Source organism: Scophthalmus maximus, chromosome 3 (assembly GCF_022379125.1).
Source record: "Scophthalmus maximus strain ysfricsl-2021 chromosome 3, ASM2237912v1, whole genome shotgun sequence".
NCBI lineage: Eukaryota > Metazoa > Chordata > Actinopteri > Pleuronectiformes > Scophthalmidae > Scophthalmus > Scophthalmus maximus.
In genome coordinates, this window is record NC_061517.1 from 13,040,290 (window position 1) to 13,065,296 (window position 25,007).

The following is a 25,007-nucleotide window of genomic DNA, read 5'->3' on the forward strand; positions in this document are numbered from 1 at the left end:
CAATATTGACAAATTCTGTTTAATATTGTGTGTTACTCTTCTCTTAAAATACAGTCTTTTCTGAGGTAGACCATTACAGTTCAAGAACATTATTATCATTTTTAAAACAGACATCAACAAAGACATGAAATAAATACTTTCATGTACAATATGCCGCAAAAATGAGGTAGAAATGGTTACAGAAAATGTACAATAACCAAGAACAAAGTTACTGTGATAACAGATCAAAACATGTAAAAAAATAAACGCTTGTTTTGTTGGACAAACTGTCGGGAGTAGGGGAAACAAAACTATTTGTACCTCTAAGTTATTATTTCATTTCTGTAATTACATGTGAATAATTGCTCGCATTACCTAGACGTTGCCAATCGACGCAGGGGATGCTCTGTAACTTGTAAATGTGTTTTTCAGTTTCTGAGACAGTGATCAGTATGCACAGCGGGGGTCACTCTGATTGATCTGCCTGTATGGCATGACTGAAGCCACCAGCTGGAGAGGGAAGGCTGCACTCTGATATAAGGTTGCTGGACATCAATCAGACCACTTCCACTCCAGAGGAATCGCTATAAGGGAAGGGGAATGGGGTTGGGGGGCAGGGAGAGGATACAACGCCACATGGCCACCGGGGCTCGTGGCCAGGGGGCAATCCAATCTAATGAGACTGCACAGGGGAGAGAGAAAAAGAGAAAAAGAATGATGAGGGAGGGAGGAAGAGGCAGAGGGAGGAAAGGGCGGTAGGAAATATTACATCATCCTGTGTATATGTCCTCAGGACCATGGCAACAGTCTAACACGGACGACCTCTGTACCTGCAGTCCACTGACCAGGTTTTTCCAGCTTGTTAGGACAGAAGTGGAGGACTGCTGGAAAAGGAGAGATTCGTCTGGATTGTCTACATGTTGGGTTCATCCACAATATGTACACATTAACTTTGGAATTTGCTGAAAGCTACACATAAAGACTTTTTTTTTGCCTCTGTGTTTTTTGTTTGTTGTCTTTTTGGAAGGTGTTTTGTGCTCAGGTGTTCACTGTGAGTGCACTTGTATGATTGTGCGTGTTATATTTACATTTACAAATGAGCTGTGTAAAACTATAGACAGCAGACATGCATATACAGGATACGGAAAGACTGAATTACGCAGAGACCTGCGAGCAGTTAGTCCAACAAAAAAAGGAATATTTTCTGTATTCTACATAGCATTCTTGAAGACAAACATCACTCCACCATAAACTACAATAAAAATTAACGATAAAAGAACAGAAAAGAAAATGCATTTATATATTCATATATAATAATACATGGATTTTATGGCATCAAATATCCTTTGAAATACCTGAATTACATTCAATGTTACTCTTTGTAGCATATTCAAGTTTCTCCCCCGAGGTAAAAGTCCAGCTGCAGTGGGTATTACGAGACTGTCGGGTTTCTCCTCGCTCCTCTATCTCGCTCTGCGACACTCCCTACTAAGACCCTAAGATTACATACATTCTTTATTTCATATTTCTGAGGTAAAGAAATTCTTCCTGAGCATTTCAAACAAGACTACATACTAAGAAAACAAAAGGAGTTAATGAAATAGAAAACAGACACGCTGAGGGAGAAGCTGGGCGCCCAGGTGGGTTAAGTGTTGCTCTGTAAGTGTGATTCTCAGAAAAACTGCCCTTGATGAGGAATGTGAGGTCGATGAGAAATCATATGGAATCCCACAGCAACAGTACAAAAATCATAAAGTAAGTTGTCTGTGAATTGTACCATTTCAAGTGTGAGCATATACGTAAATATAGGTATGCACGTTAAGTATTTCTACAACCAAATGTGTTGAGTGTAACTGCAAGGTTTCAACAACTGATCACCTGGAAAGTGACAGCCACATGGTCAAGTTTAATAAATGTGAATACATTTGCAATAATTTTTTTCCCCAGACTGTTGCATCAAGATTTATTCATAGGTTATCGAGAATATCGATATAATGTGATTTTGAAGACAGGTCAGTTTATATAATATAACAACACTGCTGATTTGGCTTTTGGTTTGACATGTTTTTGGTCAAAAACTGAGGTTTGCTCTAATGTTGCTGATCCGAGCCCTTCGTACTGAATGATTAGCAATAATCCAATGACAACATTAGGTTAACGTGGACTGGACAATAAATACAATCCTGAGAGTAGCAGTCAAAGGGGGTATTTTCCAAACCCTGATTATCGATAATCATGGACCACATCACCTAGCAACAAATAATTGATTTTGTCCTGGTCCAAGGCTAATCAGGATCTCTGAAAGTATCCAAATAGCTATCTGATTCTCCCATTGGCCTATGACTAAAACACTACACCACAGCAAGGCCTATTCATCTTTCTTCTCTTTGGGAAAAATAAAATATTGCAGATATTCATAGCAAAACAAAAACAGTACACCATGGCATGCTTCTGCCAGTTAAACAACTTTGTCAGCTCTCCAGTATCATTGAACTTCTCTGGCTCTTTTGGCTTCATAATCTGTTATTACAAAACAACAACAAAACATTCCCAAGGCTTGCCATGTCAACACTAAGACAGGTCCGTAGTGCAGTCCAAGTACAGTGACTGGCTGCTTTCTCAGTGGCTATACATCTTGCTCCACTCTATACAAGTGTCCAGTTCTTTTGTGGTGGTGTGTGGGCGCACCTTGCGGAAGGCATTCTCAAAGTCCGTGAAGGCTGGGGGTTTGGAGGATGTCGGGAGCCCATGCATGGTCCCAGTGGGGGAGGCTGCTGAGGAGAGCGCCTGCTGGCTGAGCTGCAACAGCTCCAGCACTGAGAAGCCCTCGGTGCGCTGGAGCACAGCACTCAGCTCCCTTTCACTCAGGCTGCAGCCCTGGGGCAACAGTGCCTGCAGCAGCACTTGCCTGCGCATACCTACATCCGGGAGGCCAACATGATACCGCTTGGCGAAGCTCTGATGAACTGCATCTTGCAGCAGATCTGGCCTGCCAGTGGCGCATACAAGAATAACCAGACCAGTAGTCCCTACCTGGGCTTTCTCCAGGGTGGCCAGCAGTGTCTGCCTCAGCCCGTCCTCTTCCATGGCCTCAACCTGACTGAGCAGCACTACCGAGGGCTGCCGTGCCCCTGCCACCTGCAACAGAGACCCCAGAATGTGCTCCACCTCAGCCTTCCCTTTAGAGGCCAGCATGGCTCCACTCAACCGGTAGAAGGAAGCACCCAGCTGTGAAGCCAAAGAACGAGTCAACGTCGTCTTACCCCCTCCCCGTGGGCCAAACAGCAGGACGGTTCTTGCTGGTCGCACCACTGGACTGGGCCTTAACACAGGCCACAGCAGATCCTCCTCAAGTGCAGTCTTGACATGGGTGAGGCCCGCTAGCTCGCCCCAGCCAAGCGCCGGGCTGCAGTCTAATAACTCCCCATTGACAAGGTCCAGCAGTCTGGGATCTGGGCTCTTCATAGTCTCAACAGTTGGACCACATAGTGGGGCTCTTTTGTGGGCCTGAGAGTGGTGCTGCTGCTGTTGGGTGAAGCCCTGTTCTGCCACACCATTCTCCCCCGTCATACCTGCTGGAGGGCTGTACTCCCCCTGCTGCCCATACTGAGGGGACACAAGGGGCTGGGAAGAGGGCTTACTGGGCTTAAAGGTTTGAGGGTCTCCGCTTCCTGAACTGCTGAAGCCATTTCCCCGGCACTCTGTTTTGTCATTCACACTGTAGGGTGAGTTTCCCCCAGCCTTCAATGGGTCATAGCTATATTTCCTGTAGCGAGAGCCATCCCCAGCCTCATCCTTTTCTATATTCATCTCAAATGCTTTTCTTTTTAATGTCCCTCCAGACTCAGATGTCCCCAGGGTAGTGCTCTGGTAACTATAGCTGCCACCTACCACTGTGGGCCTCGAGGGTACTGGGGTAGGGGCTGGTAGACCTGAGGCCAGGTAGGTTGCAGAGGGGTGGCTGTAGCTGGGGCCAAGACTAGTCTGGGGAGAGTATGTGCTTGGGGGATAGTTATAGACCGGTGTGGTAGGGCTATAGCTGGGCACCAGAGTGGGGGTGGATTGGAGAGTGTGCAGGGAGGCAGGGGGAAGTGCTGCATTGGGTTGGGGACAGTACCCTGAGGAAAGATAGGTGCCATTGTAACTGGAGGGGTACTCACTGGAGCCACTGCAGGAGCTGCTGCCACTATAGCCAGAGTCTGAAAGGTTACTGTTCACTACAGACACACTGCCCACTCCCGGAAGGCCTGCAGATGTGGCTGCAACCTTGTCGTGGCCTCCTGGGGGCACCAGGGAATAAGAGGCATCACTGCTGTGTGTCAGTGGCCAGGGCTCCAGCTCAGTCTTGTGGCCATTGAGGCTGCCAAAGGCTCCTGGCTCTGGGTAGGTGCCAACATTAGGTGGCTTGTCATATGGTGAGTCCAGCACGCCAGCGTACTTCTCAGCATAGCGCTTCAACAGGTTGGAGGCTGTCAAAGCAGAGATGTCGTCATTGGCCCAGGCGTAGTTGGAGGAGCCGCGGCTGCGACCAGAGTACAACTCTGACTTGTGGGCCGGAGAGGAGGTGGTGGAGGAGACGTCCAGGTGCTGCTCAGGCCACTGGCTGAGAGTCTGGGCGTGCTCTGGGTTCCAGTGCATCTTTAACAGACCTGGCATGAGAAACGCAGAGAAACCATGTTATATTTGTACTTAAATTGACATCCACTGTTTACTTCTTACAGAGGACAAGACAGATAAAAACTGAAAGCATTTGTCATGGTCAGAAATGTATGACATTGTTTTAAGAAAGATCATCATGCCTTCAACCACAAATGATAAACTACATTTATCATGTAGTACAATTTCAATTTCCCAGAGAGGGAGAGGAAGGTAAAGGGGAGCCGGAAGGTAGAAGGAGAAAGCTGAAGAAAGAAAAAGAGTGAAAGCAGATCAGAAGCTTGTGTTGTTTCCCAGCTTATGTTGGAGTAGCGATAAGATCCCTCTCCTATTCCCTATACTGCTAGTATCTGCATGTCTCCCAGAGGAGCTATTGTTATCTCCCCGTGCATGTTACTCTGAATGCCTGCTCTCTCCGCCCTGCACCCCCAGCTACCACCCACCAATCCACCCACCCACCGTACACCAGCTCCAAAGGCCCAGTGGCCGGCTGGACAGAGGGTGGGAGGGAGGGAGGGAGGGAGGGAGGGTCTCTGTGTGTGGACAGTGGTGTAGAGAGAGTGAGAAAGGGAAAGGAGGAAAGAAAGAAAGAGGGGGTTGGGTTGGGAATTGCTGCATAGTGTGCTATTCATCAGCACAGTCTCCCATGGAACATTGGGAAAGTGGAATGTCTGCTCCTCTGGCTGACTTCAGCACTGGCCCAGGTCTGATTGATCACGGCTGCTACGAACTGAGCACATCGCAGAGTTAACAGGAGAGAAGACAGCCAGGGGAAAGAAAAGAATTGTCCTCCATCCATGACCCTGCATGAAAACATCCTGTTAACCTCTACAATATTCAACTAGCATTCAATTTGAAACGTGTGGAACATGCACGTACCAAGTAGTGTAACAACTCCTTTAGGGCTGCAATAACAAGTGCTTTCTCATTATTGATAAATCTGCAATTTATTTTTGATTAATCTATTGTTTTGTCTGTAAAATGCACAAAATGGTTGTAATAATTCTTCAAATACCAAGGTAATGTGTCTGCATATCTTGTCTTGTCCAACAATATACCAAAATCCAAAGATATTCAGTTTACCATCATTTGAGACGAGGGAAAGCTTCAATTTCTTAATTCTTCGATGTTAGGAAAAGCTCATGTTTGGCATTTTTGCTTAAAACATGACTAAAGCACATTGAAAGATTATTTGACAGCCAAAATAGTTTTAGTTTTCTGTTCATCATCTAATTGATTAATCGATTTATCATTGCAGCTCTAAACTGCTCTGCCTTCAAGTGTAACTCTCTTTTCTGTTACTGTGAGTATATGTTTATGCATGTATTCACCAAATATATCCCAATATTGTAGTTAGAAAATCATCTGTTTGGTTGGAAACTAACACTGCCTCTTGCTGAGGTATTAGCTTGACATTCCACACATAGCTTGGTATTATTGAACAGCTATGATTTGCCCTAAGGTGACAACTACTCGAGCTGGAGAAGGTAGGTAAAAAGGAATAAGGCAAAAGCCGTCATTACTGGCCTCTCTGCCTTCCTTTCAGTGGGCGCCCGATGATTCATTATTCATGGCCGTCTGTGTGTGTGGAGCCAGGCTTCTTATTGCCATTTAAATCAAATCTCAATATCCACTGCCTGTGATTCTGCTGCTGCAGCTCTCCCGCTCTCAAGCTCACTCCTAAACTTTGGCCTCTTTCTTTGCCCCTGCTTTCCAAACCTCCCCATGTGTGTTTTCAGATTACGGACGTTATTTATTCAGTCAAATGAGACCAGCAGACCAGATGGCGGTTGGATTATCATGTCCTTCATATTCAAATCCACTGCCTTAAGTTCCCAATGGCCAAACCAGTTCAAGTACTCCCCTAAGCTTCAGCCAACCCACACAGCCGCACACCCAACACAAGAAGATGGAGAAGAATATTCTCACACTATGTTCACTTGTTCTTTTAACAAACATGCTGAAGACATTGGCTTGTCCACACCCAGATGACCGCATATTTTTTTCTGGTCTGACTTGCAGGTCTTTGTCCAGGCTGCAGAAACCATATATGTCCTGCAGGCCCTTCCCATCTGCAGCCCAACCAGTTTGTGAGCAGCCCCAATAATGGGCCCTGTGTGTGACAGAGATGGATGAGAGCCCAGGGGAGCTCATAAAACCTGCAGCGGGGAGGGAGGGATGGAAGGAGGAGGGATGGAGGGATGGAGGGAGGGGAGAGAGTGGACAGCAGGCGCTTCGTCCCCTCTAAGTGGACTGGAGCGGACATTAGAGGACTCTGTGAGACAGGCGGACTGCTGTCCACTCCATCAACAGAGTAGCACCAATACTGAACGGACCTGTCTCCCTCTACCCCCTTGACCAATGTAATGACCAGCTGCTGAGGAACCAATTCACAGTTACATTTTTATAAGTCTTTAAAAAAACAGTGCATTATTCTCTATAATAATATAATAAACTTTAATTGTTTCTGTATATACACAGTGAGTTAGATGAGTAATAGCCCACCCCTGATGAACACAGCAGGGTTTCAGTGCAGTTGAGCCCTTTCCTTGTAATTAGATCTTGCCTTCTGTTGGATAGGGTTTTTTTCCTTTTTCTGGAGCAGTAGCACTCGATAAACTGAGCAAGCTCTAATCTACACTTGTGCTCAAATAGGAGCCATCATGTAGCTTAATTCACAGGAGGGACAGAAAGAAAGCTAAGATTAGAAGTCGGAAATCAGGACAATGAGGGCATACTGATGTTGCAATCGTTAGATTGACTTTAACATACTGTATGCGTCAGTACGATGCTGGATTGTAAATCATTCTTTACAACACAGAAACAAGACAATACAATCATTTTGTGAGTTGTGTAATCCAAATGGAAGATGCTGTGTTTCAACTTTTATTATGATACACTTTTCAGCTGCAACACCGTGACATTTCCCAGTCAAGCCACATCCACATCAACTCCATCTCACATATCAGAGGATTATCTTCTTCTTTTTTTCCAACACACATTTATCTAGATTAACCAAGAGATCAGTATTATTGAAAATGGGAATCTTTTCCTCATTCAATTAATTTTTGAAGCTTTTATAGCCATCGTCACTATAACTAAAACTGATCTATGATCCAGTCACAAGAGGGATGAAGGAGAATTTAAAATAACGTCTTTTCATTTATCAGTGGCATTATTACATTCATGTTAAACAGCATTAAGAGTTAAGTAAACATAAATATGTGATGTGACTGCTCTTCTATTGATGGTCTCATTTGGCTGCGGGGAGGTCGATAAGGACCTTGTGTTATGCACATGAAACTTCCCACTGTGTGTGTGTGTGTGTGTGTGTGTGTGTGAGTTGTCGGCCCCATGAGAGACAGATGTTCCTCTGCTGACCACCTTACTGTCTGTGCGGCCATTGTTGTGGACGGCCGTCCGGCAGACGTGCGCGGCTCGGACAATCCAGTTGGCCCTGAGACAAAGCCTGAAGGATCCTATTGTCAGGGGCCTGTCTAATTATGGAAATCTTATTAATCTATTCAGCAGCAGTCCACTGACAGCTTTTGTGTTAGCCTGGGATTTATTGAGGGACCTGTGTGTGCTGCATCCTATTGTAGGAGCGTGTGATGAAGACAGTGGCACAGCTCTCTTCAGCAGAAAAGCGCTTTACTTTGAGAAGGCCCTAAAATTAAAATTAGACCACTTATGGCTCAGGGGAGGTGTGTTAGGTTCACTGGGGATTTCTGCCCTCAAATGCTCAAATTTAGTATCTACACAGTCACTGAATCTACTGCTGACTGAGTGAAACTGAAATAGCCTTTGGCCCATGAAGGCTGGAGTACTCTAGACTGTGTTGTGGTTTCCTATAAAAGAAGTATCAGTGGGTAAGGTGAAACTTTATCTTGGCAGGAAGCCCAGAGATGGAGGGCTCCAATGCCGTTTCACAACTCCCCTGAGGTTGCTTTCCCCTTCTCCCTTCCCGGCACTTTTGTTTTCCCTGCCCCGAGGAACAAAACGGACACGGATGCAACAAGCCTTCTGGGACAGTGTGCTATTAAAACTGAGCCGATTGTGAAGAGGCCGCTTGTAAACAAGGGCGCTGTGGATCAATCCAATCAGGGCTCTATTCAGGGTTGAGCTCTACCCCCAACCACTGACCAGAGAAAACGGCCGTACACCTCCTCACAGAGACACAAAATAGGTAGAGAAACATGCTTCTATATCTAATTCTTAATTCCTAATATCTTTTAAGGAATAAAGGACACATTTTTTCGAATGTCCAAGCTCTGAAAATCCAGAACTATCATGATGCAGACCTGCACTTTAAAAAATATTCTATATAAAAAAAGTCATATAATAAATATTTTCTGTGAAGAAATGAGAATTTTTTTCTGTTTGGTAAATATTGTGTGCATTACCTGATTATTGTGTGATGTGACGGTGGATTTCATCTTTCAATGACAACCTGTATATAAAAAGTCTCTATATATGTGTGTGGGAAATGCGCTAAAAGGCAGACGCAAAACAAAAACATTTGAGTAAGCCAACATTGTGAGTAAAATGAAGAGACATACACAAATGGTTATTTGGCATGGAGGAGTAGATTAAAAGCCTATAATACGACTATAAGAGGTTTTGGGGGACAAGTTGTGCTTGGAGTGGGTGACAGTATTAAGAAATCTGTGACAAGTTAAAGTCAGCTTGTTGTGGAAGTAGAAAAAACTTTTGGAACCTCGTGTTCAGAGCAGTTTGTTTTTGTTTTTTTTACATGTTTACTGCATTATTTGAAACTTTGCTCATATGGATATTTGACATTGATATTTCAGTTTATATAAGACAGAAAACAATGGAAAGCACAAAGGTCCCCTTTATACAAGTTGAATCTAAAACCTACTTTCTGGTCTAAGATAGTATGGCCACACAAGTCGAAAAATTTACAATTTACTTTATGCCAAAAACAAAATTCTTTCAATGCCTCAAAACAAAATGCTGCTCAGTGGGCAGTGTCAAATTGTTTTGGGAATGCTGTTTCAGTTGCTGTGACATTCTGTCAACATCTGAGAAACAGACACTTCAAAAGAAAATTAAATGCATGCACTTCAAATTCGAAGCTTGAAGCCGCAACAAAGGGGATCGACAGGCAGAAGATGGGGACTGGGGAAGAGTGCGACAAACACCATTTCTGCTGATGAATCACAAACATGATGTTCTGATGACTGCATCAGTTGTATTCAGCAAGTGCAAGCTGATCAATGAATTACTGGATGAAAGTCCTGCTCGCTGGAAATAAAGAAGAAGAAGAAATTATATATTTCTTCAAGAATCTTTCGACACTTTTCATGTTCTGTTTATGTTAGGTAAACACGTCCAATCAGCCTTATGCATTGATTGTTATAAATGATCTGGAGTTGAGCTTTGTGTGCAGAGCAAGGAGCAACTGAGAATCTGTTATTTATCAGAGTTTGTTATCACGATTTCGTTCACTCTTGGAGGCCCTTAAGTCCTCTGTTCTCAAGTTCACTGAGATTTATGGCACTAATATCAAGCGGGACATTCTCACTGGGCTGCAGCCGTCCTACCGCTGCACACTACCTGGCCCGTCATAAAAACACCAATCTCAGAGGCCGGCCACATTTTACAGCCTGGCAAGTGGAGACAGTGGAAAATTGTCTCGAGACATTCTCTCACTTTTGGTATGAAATATACATTTTATCAGCTCCTGCACAGTTTGGGCCAGCATACTAGATAATAATAAATTCCTGACATATATTGTGGCTCAAGTTTATTATACTAAACTCATGTTACACGGAGTCAAGTTAACTCCTTGCCTCTATTATCGTGTGGGGTATTGCAAAGAAGCTGTTAAAGGAAGTGCGAGGTCAGTCCGTGAGAGACCCTTCCTAAACCGCCTTAAAACGGGGGATAATGCACACACCAGACAACAGGCATCATAATTTATCAGCCATGCATAATTGGGCATTGCTAGGGAAAATTATTATAAATCTATGTGTTAGTCACAGGGCTGCCATCAGTCAAAAGAAAGACAATCCCACACTCCCACTCTGCCTCTCGCTCCCTCTGGCTCATCTGCTCCCTCTTTCATGGCCCTAAAAAGATGTAATAACAGAAGAGTGCGGGAGCTCTGGTGGGGAGTTTTCACACCTGCTGCCCAGAGCACGAGCAGACGCTGCTCTTTTCAAACACGCCTCACCAGTCCAATCCCAGGAGGAACAAGACCATCTCCTGCAGTGGCATTGAGGGATGTCCTCTATGTGTGTGTGTTTCTCTCTCGCTCTCTCTCTTTCCCTATCCTCTTTCTGTGGAAAGAGCTATCCGTACACTCCGTGTATCAGAATGACAGTTTGACTTTCTCTATTTTTTTTTGCTTCATCCCCCTGTGGGAATGTTTCAGCCCCGGCTGTCAGAATAGTTTTTGTCAGTTTGCGCAGCTAATGTGGTTTTATGCGAAGCGAAGGACAATGTGACAGCACTGTTCTGTGTACTTTGAAGAATAATTAAATCACACCACTTGTATCTATGATGAAATATAGTTGGAATAAATGACAGTTATTGTTCAAAAACCAATAAATAAAGAGAATAAAAACAAGCCTCTGCGTGGCAAATCTCCAATTCATTAGCAGGGAACAAATATTCACTTTGTCATTAAAACCTTTTTGCAGAGTGGGCAGACAGAAGCAGCAGCCAAACTATTTAATGGTATTTTTTTTAAACAATGATTAATTGACAAACATGTTTAGAATTGCTAATGATAGTGCAGCAAAAAGCGAGATCCCCTCCGAGTGCATGCTCATTTTTACAGCCCTTATTCTCAGCACTCTCCAAAAACTAGAAAAGCCTCCGGAATAATTGCTAGATGCGTCACTTCATGCTCGTAATTTTAGAAACAACTCCCCCATCCCCCGTGCCTGCTAACGCACGTCCACAAATGGTGAACAACCCCCCCCCCCTCCTTCAAGAAAAACAGGGTTCCTATTTTCTGTGACTGCAGGCTGGCTTTAGGTCATTGTGTCCACTAATATATCAAAGAACAGCTGTCCTAAGCCTCAGCGATGACCAATCACCCCCTCCATCTGTCTCACCAGCCCAATCTCTGCTCTATCTCGCCCTATTCAGCTCTATCTTCCCCTTGCAATCTCCTTCTTTCCCTGTTTCTCTGCCTCTCCACCTCCCTTATCCCCCCCCCACCCATTCCCAGTGTGCATGTTGCATTCCCTTCCTTCTGTCCAAATCCCCTGGCCCTCCCTGCTCCCAGCTTATACTCTCGGCACATGGACAGCTCTGGGATTTGGTGGTTTACGTTAGTACACAACACACTACAGAATGCTCAGATCATCCGCATTTTATGATCACTGCACTGCAAAACACCTAATGGCAAAACAATTTAAGTATGTTATTTCTCAAGTGCATTAGTCATTTACTAATTAGCTGTGCTGGTGTGAAAGACATTGGGCCTCATTGTCGAGCTGTGAATTGTGCTGCCTCAGGAATCCGTTGAAGTGTTGCCATCAAAATGAGCCTCACCACCCTGCTTCTTAATTTGGCCCTTAACGGGAGCGGAGGTCTCCTTAATGAGCTGACGAACCCTCGACACAGAGCAGAGGGCCAGTGGACTCACGGGGCCCTGGGTCCCTAACCTTCTTTTCTTCTGCGAACAGAGGCACGCACACACACACACACACACACACGCACACGCACACGCACACACACACACACACACACACACACACACACACAGGAGGCTAATTAGAGCCCATTCACACCCTACACTAATGATCCTGCCTCTTCTTCATACACATTTTAGCAGGCTGTGTGTTTACTCAAGGGCCTCACAGGCCCCTCCACTGCACCACTCATACCACTCTGCCGACAATAGTGGCGGACGCTGGCATGGCCCTCCAACCTGCTCCTCCGGGGGCCCGGACAAGATGTACTTCTTCTTTTTTTCTATACAAACTACTCCATGACTTGGTCGAGTCATTCACAAAGACACTCGTACAAAACATAAAAACGGAGCCAGAGAGGGAGAGGGGTCAGTCAGAGGAGAGCTATAAAAACTGCCAGATCTGGACCGTGTGTGTGTGTGTGTGTCGTTTTAAAAGAAAAGGTATCGCTACACCAGCGGGGCCCCCCCAGCAACAAGAGTTAGGGCACTCCTGGGTTGGCGGCCTGGGACTGATTTAGGAGTGTGTTTGAAGTGCAGATTACAGATTCTTTTCACCAAATCCCTCCAGGAGTATCCATGGCCCCTGGAATCTCTCTCAGGTTTCTTCTCAGGTCCAGCAAGGGCTGCTCGCCCCAGCTTGAAGTCCTCTGGACTGGCCAGAGACGAGGACCCAGGCCGGACACACACAGGAAGAATGACACAGACACGCACACACACACACACACACACACACTGGCTGAATGTGGGATCAAAATCCCTGCGACTGGATATGTGAAAGGAGTCCTAACTGAGTGTCACCATGTGCGCATTCATACACTGGGATTCGTCCATGTGCTGAGGCAGAAATGCCTACAGCAGGAGTCAGAAATAGGGTTGGGATGTCGGAATGCTCGACATTCCCACAAAGGGAATTTCAACATGGAGGTGAGAGTCTTCGCAGGTCCTGCACAAAGAGCCTCACAGTTCGTTTTTTTGTTCAGCAGAATCATGACTACATTCTTTAACTAAGAGACTGCAGTGTCACCAGCGAAGCACAGGGGTGTGTTTGTGTCACTGGTCTGAGAGTAAACAGTGCGACTACCTTACACTGCTGTGTGCGCTCTTACGATGCCTCTGTCTACACACGCGCACACTAGCAGGCTGTTTTGAAACGATCTGGACCCTGCAGAAGCGCTGCAGAACAGAGTCACTCTGTACATGAAAAAAAACATCAAGCTGCCGGACAGAGCAGAAGAAAACCATCTTTGTGTGTCCCGATCAAAAAAGATAATCACACAAAGGCTGGCACGTTGTGTACTGTAAGACTCCCGTGAAGGACCAGCAGTGAAACGGCTCCGAAGGCATCCTAACTATTCCACCAGCAGTTTGTGACATTCTTGGACGTGCTGTCCACTGCAGCAGCCCCCACTGTGCTCAGGCGGCGTGGACTAACAGGGTGCAGGGAGCCGATGGAACGACCAGTCGTACAAGCGTTACTGAGAAGCAACACCAGCATGCACGCCTGCCGTTGGAAATGAATGATCTATTGGTGTTCTGTGAGCAACTCAACCTAATGGGATTTGTAGGTATAGATTATCATTAAATGGGGAGAAGAAAAAAAAAACCCACAGCATGATCTGGGAGAACGGACTCTAAATCAACCAAGGGCCTCTTGTGAGAGGACATGTTTCATAACAACACATGAGGTCAACTACTCATTCGGCTGGCAACAATTCTAAATTCCTTTTATTTGATGAGTGGTTGAATACTAACATTAGAAAAGAAGCGAATAAAGTTTAATGGTAACTGTCAAACATCCACTCACGATGCTTTATTACGCTTTCATTTTTTTGGACCAGTTTGAATTCACACACACTTGCTTTACGCCGCCTCTGCAACCCATTTTTTTTTTTTACCATCAATTATTAAGTAATACTTCTTAAATTAAGCATTCGCTGTGATTTCCCTCTTTTCTTGTAACTGTCATGCCGATCATGGTCCTTTGAGGCAAGTTAAAGAGCTGGTAAAAAGGGTCTGTTGAGGCCGAGGCCACGGAGGCAGCCCCATGCTGGCCGGCGAACAATGCTGTTTTGGAGAGCCACAACACTGGACTCAAATGAAACCTGGTGGGTGGGTGAGAAAGGGGGAGGCCAAAAACTGGACAAATCAGTTATTAGGTCAGCATTTTTGAGGGAGAAAAGACAGAGAAGAGCAACAGGGAGGGAGGGCAGGAGGCGGCGTGGTGGTGGGTCCTGAGCTGTATTGCTAAAATGACACTGAGGGGGTGCCTGCTGCTTAAACCATCATCAGCCCTCCAGTCTCCCTCTTTCCCCTCTTCCTTCCCCGTCTGTGTCTTCCGCCTGATGATGAAACTTTGAAACTGACAGGGCCAGTGCCCAGTGTTTTCCATAAGGCATGTGAAGGGGGGAAAAAGGCCGGTTTCTGCACTGAGACATGCACTACTACACCATTACCTGTGCTTTTTTTTTTCTCCTTCCGTCTACAAATTTCACAACACAGTATCCTCTCCTGCTTGCTTTTTTTTTTTTTTTGGAGTGGGGCACCATTGATTCAGGCAAAGTCCAACTAACTCAAGTGGGTCTGTTCGGTGTGACATGCAGCAGAGTCGATGGAAAGAAGGGAGTAGTGTACTCACTATAGGGGACAATAGGACTCAGCATTCTGTGGAGCTGGTCTCAGTAAGGAGGAATGCTGTTTTGTGAACACCAGCTCAGGTTAGTATCCATCCGGCCGTAGTCCATCACTGGCACAACCTCGCACTGACAACAGAACAACCCTGAGAGACGGAGAGAGAAAGAGAGAGAGAGGTGAGGCGGTTACAGGCTGCTGCACAATGTCTGGACAAACACTCACATGTCAACCGACCGATCACACGCGCTCACACAGCAACACAAACCTAAACACACACACACAAGTCAGAATTCACCCAGGGTATGATAGAATTACTGACCAACCTGAGAACATAGTGCACACAAACACACACATACACACACACTCTGCCAAATTGACGCACACACGGGTATTCATTATAGGCAGGCATTAAGCTGATTGTGAAGCTGCGTCCAGCCTCTAAAGAGGGCTTTCTAAATCTGCCTCACAAAAAGACTCATGCATACCATTGCTCTGTGCACTGGGGCAATAAAGACGGCATTCTTAGGAGATCACAGCACTTTTGGAACTGCACGGGGCAAAACGTAAGGAAAAAGTGTTTCCTGTAAAAGTGTTTTGCATTTCAGTGTGAGCAGTAAAAAGAAAAAAAATTAACTATGACTTATAAAAAAGGCAAAATAATCTTTTCTGGTTTGGGTTGTAAATGTCACATTTTAATCATGCACAGATTAAAGGCAGTTTAATCCTCCAGTTTCTTTTGTTTTATTCTGATACAAAGCACCTTTCTGCCTCCCCGGGCGAACCCATGAGGTTAAAGCAACTGTCTAGAAAATGTTGTTTTTTTTCATATCTATTTGTGTTAATTTTTAATTCTGTGGACACCAAAGCACAGATTATATGTGCTAAGCTGCTTTAAAAAACGAAGACTTAAAACGATAGACGAACGACTGAAAATGTCTTCCAGGTTTTATAATCTGTGAATAATAAACTGTGAACTCTGAATCCACAAAAAACACATTGTTCTAAAGAAGACATATATGTTTCAATAATATACAGTCCATCTAATAGTAAAGATGAGACTACTGAAGCTATTTACAAGAATAAAATAAGAAACCTAAACATCACAACATTTCAAATATATCAAGCAACTTCTAGACACCAGAGTTTTACCTATAAGGCGACACTGTGACACTAACTGCTTTTGCATGTTACTGGAGAAGCAACACAGACTCTTTTATTTATTAGCACGTGCAAAGATATACAGCACTCATGTCCCATTCAAATGGTCGAGAAGTTACGCAATGACCACACGGCTGACCCCGGACCCCAACGGGCTTCCCGTACAGCACCGCCTCCGACCACGGCCCCCTCTGCTCCAACTGACAGTCAACTTTTAACACTCAGTCCAAAATAAATAACTACACTGCTGCAGCAAAAAAAACACTGCTTCCACCTAAAACAAACAGTAGTGTGCCGTGCACAGTTCAAAGAGATGACTGAGAAGGAGAAGGCAGAGCTGGGAGGTTTGGTTTGCTCGGGGGGGGGGGGAAAGTCTCATGGTCAGTGGCCAGAGAGCAGAGCCTCCTCACCGCGCTCAGCTCGGGTCCTCTTCCAACTTCGGCGGAGCCAAGTGAAACAGCAGGAAGAGCAGCGGGCTATGACAGCAGATCAACACAGAGATGCAGAGAAGACAGGCAGCCTTACCTATTCATGCCTGCACGTCCTCCATCAGATCTGAACGCGCAAGGATAATCCCGGGAGAAGACCAGCCCCCTGTGTGTGTGCACTGCTATGCTTTTTTTCAACATATGGGACACAACTCTACTCCACTCTCTCTCTCTCTCTCTCTCTCTCTACCTCCCTCCCTCTCTCTCTACCTCCCTCCCTCTCTCTCTACCTCCCTCCCTCTCTCTCTCTCTGGTCAGTGACAACAGGGTGAGCACTCAGCTCCCCTCCCCCATGGATCTCCCATCCCCCTCTCCCTCCCCTCCTCCCTCCCTCCCTCTCTCTCTCTCTTTATGCTAAAAGTATTTAAGTGGGAGAGAGAGAGAGCGAATGAGGGGAGGGCAGCACAGAGGGGTGGGGGACTGACCAATCCTGCACTGAGGGAGACAGAGGCTTCACATTGAAGCTTGGACACAGATGACAGAGGGACTTTTTGGTTGGAGGGAAATGACCAGGGTAAGTTTGGTTTTGCCCCGGGAGGATTAAGACAGAGCTGAAGGAACAGTGGTCAGATTGTGATTTAAAAAGGAAAAGAAAAAAACTCACACTGAGGAACAGTCTCTCAATTCTCCTCCGAGGGTGACGACCAAGTTATTTAGAAAAGAAAAAAAATGTAATCAATTACTCATTAGGTATTACTCATTAATTCAAAGTATCTAGACTTCTTGACTGATTGCTCTAAAGCAGAAACAAGGCCATATCACTTAGTAACCGTTTTGTTACTCTGCTCAGATCTGTCAAAGATCCTTCTGAGTCGCCACACCCACACGTCACATCTTCTGTATGGAAAACATTTCAAAGACAATGCTTTTGGAGGTATTTACTGATTAACAGCTAGCTCCACCCCTGACAACTGCAATCATGTAAAGACCAGCACTCCAGAAGTCCCGTCGTCAGACTGCCGTGATCCAGGACCGTCCTACCACATATTGTAGTCCAGAAACCAGACGTCTGAGTCACAAATTCATTTCAAGATGAGTGGTGAAATACAACAGTAGGCAAAAGTAAAAAATGTATGAGGTGAAAGAAGAAAAAAAAAAGCATTGGCCTGCTGCAAAGTTACAACAAAAGTCCCAACAAGCCACGTAAAAACTGTGCAGGATTTCTTCCTCCTCTCTTACGGGCGCGCTGCTCAGCAGCAGTGTTCTCAGTGCTGCCACTGGAGGCAGGAAGATATGTAGGAGACCTGCGTTCTATTCAGTGGTGTTGTGATGTAGATTCTGGACACTTATTGCACCACTAAGTTCAGTACAGTCACCTTGCAGGCACATCATTCTGCACTATTGTTTATACTTAACACCTGTCTGACATAATTTCTTTTGGGCACTCAACGCCTCTTGCCCACAAAAACGTGAAATGTTTCAGGGCTCCATCTATCTCACGGTCAGGTGCTGTCCCAGTTTCGTTTTACTCACTTTTCACACACAGCTGTCAGGCTGTTTTTAGCACCACACTGATGGCCACATGGTCCAGTCAAGTTTCCCTGCAAGCTACAGAATACCACCCGCCCACACAGTCCACCTCAAGTGGGCAACTAGAGTGAGTGGACCAGCTGAAAATAGAGAGGGATGTTGTGGTCAAATGTTTGGTGTCCAGAGCATCGCATGCACCTCATCATGACACAGTCTGAGTAGCCCCTGAGGTGGACAGATATTAGATATTTTCTATTGATATGTCTTTCTCACATTTATCATTAAAGGATCGCAACAAATTAGGATTTAATGTAGTAGTTTTGGTCATTTTTCTCATATCAAAACTATATTTATTTTGGGGGGGTTTTGCTGAGAACTGAGAACACAAAAATGACACTGAAAACGCCTGTTTTTTAAGTCCATGAGGAATTAGATGAACAGATATATAAATAAACCCTCATGTTGGTCAAACTAATATGGAAAAGAAAATGAAGGCAAAGTGTCCATTACAAACATGCGTAGCGTGCATGCACAAAGTTTGATGCTGGCTCTGATCACATCATCGGCTCGTGTTTTTCACGCCTGGTCTGACTTTGTTGTATCAGTGCCGGCGTGTTCCTGCAGTTTCACTTACTCGAGTGAAAACTGTGTCATAACAGATAGAAATAATGACCCAAACTACAAACAAAAGAGCCAGGTTGTAATAGACTGTAACTACCCTTTAAACACATGGCCCCTGAGAATTCGCCTTTGTAAGACATGTGGGTCGAGCTATTTTAGGAGATGCCCCAGTGGTCAATGACATGGCTCAAATTGGAATGTAGGGCAATAAACCCATTGGAGGAAACACTGCAACTCATTAGAGTGGTTACAAAACTTAACACACCCAGTGAGTCCCAGTTCGGAAGCACAATTAGACTCCTTAATGTTTTCCCTAATATGGGAATCCTCAATAGATTTGCTAATGGTGTCTCTGTGGGGGGTTAGGTGAGGGTACGGTTGAGTAGGGACGTTGAAAGCAGACAACCCTGCCGCTCTCTCTATCACTCCATTGCCTTATTAGTGCTGAGGCAGCAGTGTGGGGACACAGGCAGCATGCTGAGCCCAGCACTACTGAAAGCACAAAGACTTCAGGGCCCCGGGACACGAGGCGAGCCAAAAACTGAGGAAAAATAAAACTGAAAGGGAGTGTGATTGAGGAAGAGACAGAGCGGGTCCGCTCACAGACTAGTTCCTGTGCAACACGAGCGGGTTTGACAGGTGTCCGTCTGGGAGACCCCGCCCCCCTTCTCTGACTCGCATTAAGTTGTTTCTGAACACGCGTGACAGCTCAGGCTCCCCCAAACACTTGGAGGACTTTCAGCCCAGCGGACACTGGGGTACACAGGTTACTGTCAGGACCGGCAGTTTGCATAGGTGCCTGGTGATCGGAGGTTAATGGCGAGATATGAGAGGCAGACAAAAGAGCCATGGCAGGCTTAAAATGACTCCTGAATGGAAAGAGGCTACAGGTCAACACGCTAGTGTTTGACCTCATACTCCGGGGCATGTCAGCTCAACACCTCCATTCAGCAGGTTGCTCGACCAGTGATGAACTCTGCTAGTGTGTCAGCTGGTTTCATCGGGCAAAACTGATGAATCAGGCTCATATTTAATTTGGTTAGATGAAATCTCCATGCAACACCGCCCCACGGAGTGATTAGCTAAGCAACATATCATATATTATGCTCAACAGCTACGTGTGCATGAAGACGTGGAGTCAAAGCTGCAGGTGCACTGTGAAAATACAGTACAATAGACCCCCGGCACTCACCTATCTGAAACCTACCTCGGGCTAAGCTTACTTACTTACAGTACCTTTAACTGCAAAATCGCGATGGCAAGTGCAAAGTGCTGGATCAAATGTGTGGTGATTAATATGTGTTCAGCCAGTCACATCACGCGTCTCATATGACTTGAAATACAGGGGCCATGGTATTTGTATGTCAATACTACAGCCGTTGACAATGTGGCCGTTTGTTGTGTCTTACATTAAAAAATGCAACTTAACTAATATCGTATTCAAATAATTTTAGAAAGAAGCTCGTTATTTCATCGCTTAAAAACATATTTTCCAGGCAGGTGATTCTCAGGTAATTCAGCTAATTTCATACACAGCTAAAGCTGTCACAAGCTTTCACAGCTCCCTTGTTTGGTCCGACCCTTCGGACTTTTCAGTGTAGTCTGAACCAAACTAACAGGTGGGAAAGGTGCCTTGGACCACGGTCCGGACCAACTGACTAGTCATACAGTCAATCAGTTGCTGTGAGTTTGTTTGGACTTTCAGACCAATTGCAGGAAGTTGAGTCACCATTAAACAACAGAGGAAAAAGAAGAGAAAATTACCGCACGAGGGGAGGAAGACATGAGAAACGTAGGTTTGCTTACAGTCTTTGCCTCCGTCGATAATAACTGCACCTGAAATATGTGATGCTAGTAATACCATAATGATATGACGGTGGCAGGGAAATTAACAAAATAAAACTGTTTATTCAGTTTTCCATTCAAACGGAGAGTCTACTAACAGGCATATTGACAACACCCCTATGTCAGACGCAGTATTTTCTAAGTAGATGTACAAAGAAACAAATGCAACCGTGTTACTTTAGACCATTGACACTGGAACTGATAATATGTAGAGGCTACAAAGGCTGAAGACTCTGAGGAGACCTGAGGTATGAGACTGAGCTCTGACCTCAGGAGGCTAATTGTTTCCAGGACTGTGTAGACTTCCCCAGACCGAAGCACCACTTAAGGGAAACTAAACACCCTGATGGCAAAATGTGAGACAAATTTTTTCACATTTTGTATTTCAAAACACATATTACATGTGATTTCCCGTGTCCCTCCCCCCTCCCCCCTCCATCGACAGCATCTCAAATCCCAGTGAGGCTTAAGTTAGTGTTTGAGGAAGCGATGTAGAAAAGCAACCGAGACACTTTGCAATAACGTGGAGTGTGTTCACGTATTATTTGCTTTTATATGTCCACATATAAACTACAAATGTGCATGTGCGTTGATAGTGATAATCAGATCCAGGCTCCCAAAGTTGGCCTATATCATTTAATTAGTGCATAGGAGCGAGGGTTGGGGCTTTGGCAGGGATTAGGGCAGAGAGAGAAACTCTACCCGAGCAGAGCAGTGGAGGAAGGGACAAATTGTGTCTCTGTGTGTGTGTGTGTGTGTGTGTGTGTGTGTGTGTGTAAGAAGGTGGAGGTGGTGGGGGGTTCAGCTGTTTATTATTCCAATTCTATCTCTAACAGCTGAAAATTGGAGAATTAGGAGGCAGCCCTAAGCAACCTGGGGATCAATGCAGAGGGGTTAAACCCTGTGGCATGGCTCCACGCACTGACAGCGCTCACAGATACTGACGCAGCACACACACACACACTCACACACACGCACACACACGCACACACACACACACACACACACACACACACACAAACACACCACAGAGGTCATTCACAAAACTTAACAGACACATCAGATTTAGCGCTCTGAAGTGATAAGACACTCACAGACTCCACAGGTCGCCGACGCGGGTGAGCATTTGAAAAACGCAAGACTATAATGGTTGAATTGTGCCTGCAAAGCCTCAAACACTATATTTGAAGAAATTAAAGAGAAATTCTTTGTCACTTTGCCTTTATGCTGCTAATCATGACCTGTGACCAGAGAGGAGCTAACAGAGAAAGCCAGCGGAACAATGTCTCTAAAGACCGGCAACCTCCGACGGCATCCTGTGCACACATGGGCTTTCTCTGTGACATACACCGTTGGCATGAGCTCGAAGTGTCGCAGGGTCTCTGGTCACGTCCGTATGGGTCGTTAATCTGGAGAGGGACATGTGATCCTGGAAACCTGAACTCTCCACACCATGCAGGCATGCACAGTGTGAGGGCATTGAAACAGGAGTGTGGACATATGGAGGGAGTTGGATTTAGATTAGAAAAAAAGGGATCCTTGCTGTTTCAAATTACAATCTGTGAGGGCATTTTGTATTGTCATGGTGTTTCATGGTTGTTTTCTGTGGTTAAACCGAGAACAAAGAGAAAGGATGCTGACAAGACCCAGTCCTGAGGTGTGGTCATCTTAGTATTTGCTGGCAATAAGACATTGGACATGAAAGGCATTAGCTTGTAATGCTTTGTGTTGTTTTATGCTATGTGTGTGTGAGTGTGTGAGTGTGTGAGTGTGTGTGTGTGTGTGTGTGTGTGTGTGTGTGTTTGTGTGTAAGGTGTAATTAAAGATGGTGAGCGAATCCACTAGCTGCAGCCGAACTCTAATTAGGCACTAACCATGATTTTACTCCAGAGTCTAACTCTCACACACTTCTGTAAAATATGCATGGATACAATGTCTTCTTGAATCTACAGAGAAATGCTCATAATCAAGTAAAAAACACTTGATATATCTAATGACATATACTTGAAGTGCACTCGTCCTCACGTCCTACGAATGAGGGCACGTTGATCAAAAATGATAACTGATGCAGAACAGAGCCCTGCTTACTGAGGCAAGATGTAACTTGACGCTACAAGTCACTGACACTAATTTGCAAAAATGTTTACATAATGAAGATGATTTCCTTAAATAATGGCAGGCATTCATTCCCTATATGAACAGGTCAGCGGCAAATTGCATGAATGTATTCATTATTTCAAATATCGTCCGGGGGACTCTATCGCTTGGCACGGGGCTGAACAACGAGTCGCCGAGCGCACGTTCAGCCTACTCAGCTGGTTGAAAGAAACTTCATCCTTGGCGTTGTTTCACAGTCACTGACTTGTTGCAAATGGTAACCACACAGTGCGAAGCTGATACTGAAAACTGACAAACAGACTTTAATGCAGCAACTATTGCTAATTTTGTCAACTAGCCGTTTACCACATTTTGTTGCCGTCATGTGTCACAGGCTGTCGTGTACCTCTGCTGTCAGGGCCCCGAGCCTCTGGAACAGTTTACCTGAAGAACTCAGACTGGCGATTGGCTTTTACTTCATTGTTTTAGCTGTTACTTTTGTTTCTTTTATAATTGTCTTTTGCCATTACTTTGACCGATTTAGAATTTAAATGTATTATTACATTTGATGTCTTTGACGTTCTGTGTTCTTGTTTTTATTTGTCCTCTTTTGTAACAGCTATATAAACAACTTATTTATCACAGTAAACTGAAATTACTTGTGGCTTTTTTTCTATAAAATAATTTATGGAATATCAATTCAATTATCAGTCCACTTGTGGGAGAGGTATGTGTGAATACAATCTCACTTAATCATGACTCTGTCACCATCTTATCAAACCAGCAACTATTGATGGATGTGCTTGTGGCGGAAAAGACTTCTGGATTGATTGAAAATTGATTTAATTTTGAAAAGACAATTCATATATGCAGGGCATGCATAAGGGAAATCAATGCTGGCCATGAGTGTGAAAGAGTGCATCCAGTGACGCCATGACTTTGCTGGGATGAAATATAGGGAATATGAGTTTTATAAATAAGTCACTGGCAAAGGAATGCTCGAGTGAAATAAAGAGAAGGGCTCAACCCCGACCGCATTCTGGCAGAGACATGAGCAAAGGCACAATATGAGTAAGCTCACACAGACATACACATACTCAATGAGTGAGGATCCATCTGATGAACTGGATGGGATACATGAGGTAACCACTCCAATTGTCTTAAAACTCTGGTTTCTTAAATTTTGTAATGACCGAGGCCGTCTTTGAGGCAGCAAGTTGATGGACCGGTCAGGATTACGCTCAGGAGAGGGAATTAGTTTCCCCTTTCATGATTGTCACAGACTCCAATAGCCAATAGTGTTGGTCTATTGGTCCCTCCACTTTCTCCTTCATCAACAGAGGTTGGTAGGGAGCTAATGGCTATTCTCCACTCCTTATTAAACCTTTTCTCCAGGGTCTAACTTGTGCCCAGTGTTCAGCGAGACAGGGGCAACAGAGCGGGGCACAGCTCACCGGGGTGTCCTTTCTAAAGAGTCCATCCTGTTGGAGAAGACCTGGACAAAGCAAGAGCCTGGTGAAAGCCGCCTGTTGTCCACCTAATCCTTGCCATGGCCCGTCTCCATTGACAACGCAAACCCAAACAATGGCCTCATTCAGGAGTCGTTCTCTTCACTGACACAGTGACATAGCAACAATGGAAGAAGACACGAGCAATGGGAAACCTTGCCCATGATCACACATGTGCTTTCTTTCCAAGTGATACAGGAAGAAAACTGCATCTGTACATGACTCTGTAGAGATTTTTCCTCTGAGGAGAAGATGTGGCAGCGTAAATGTGAAAACACAGACACATGAGATCGCTCTGCTATATCTTCACTGATGAATGCAATAAACAGCAGCCTTGGATAGCCAGTTGCACCAGCCAAAAGGGTGAAATAGGCTCCACAGTGTGGTCCGGTATAAAATGATTTCTCCTCTTCCGACATCAGCTTTTGTCGCCTTGCTTTTTTCCTTTGAGCACATTTGCTGACCAACAAAAAAAGGAAGATGAATGCTTCCATTTCAGATGCGGCAGCCCCCTTCTCTCATCTTCTTCGATCCAGATTTCACATTAAATTTGTAATAGCATGCGACCCTGCAAGGCACGCTTCTCATTCAGGTGGGCCATGTTATATGAATGAGATTTGGTGAAATGCCAATATTTATGCACATACATTCGCATTCGGAGCCGTTCTCATCACAGTATCTACTCCAAGACGAAAGGAAGAGCAGCTGTCATTTGATACATCAAATCATACCCAGGAATACGCAAACACGTGTGTTTTTCCACACACACACAAACCACTAAATCCACCACAAATCACACAATGTACAACTGCAGCACACAATCTGGACTCTGGTTAACCTCTAATAAGATTCTCTCCCCTGCTCTGTGCAGCAGTATTCGGCCAG

General features: G+C 44.9%; 1 protein-coding gene across 2 annotated transcripts in view; it reads right to left on the reverse strand.

Moving 5' to 3' along the window:
* fignl2 (fidgetin like 2) overlaps positions 1–25,007 on the reverse strand; it is a 43,230-nt gene continuing 18,223 nt past the window's right edge. The window contains exons 1-3 of one of the 2 annotated variants that reach the window (XM_035645945.2): positions 16,619–16,761; positions 14,940–15,080; positions 1–4,628 (exon numbers count right to left, since the gene is read on the reverse strand). In XM_035645945.2, the coding sequence (XP_035501838.1) occupies positions 2,599–4,628; positions 14,940–14,964 (2,055 nt within the window). In that variant the 5' untranslated portion in view covers positions 14,965–15,080; positions 16,619–16,761 and the 3' untranslated portion in view covers positions 1–2,598. Of the gene's footprint in view, positions 4,629–14,939; positions 15,081–16,618; positions 16,762–25,007 lie in introns of those variants that run through there. The other variant, XM_035645947.2, reaches the window with a different exon arrangement.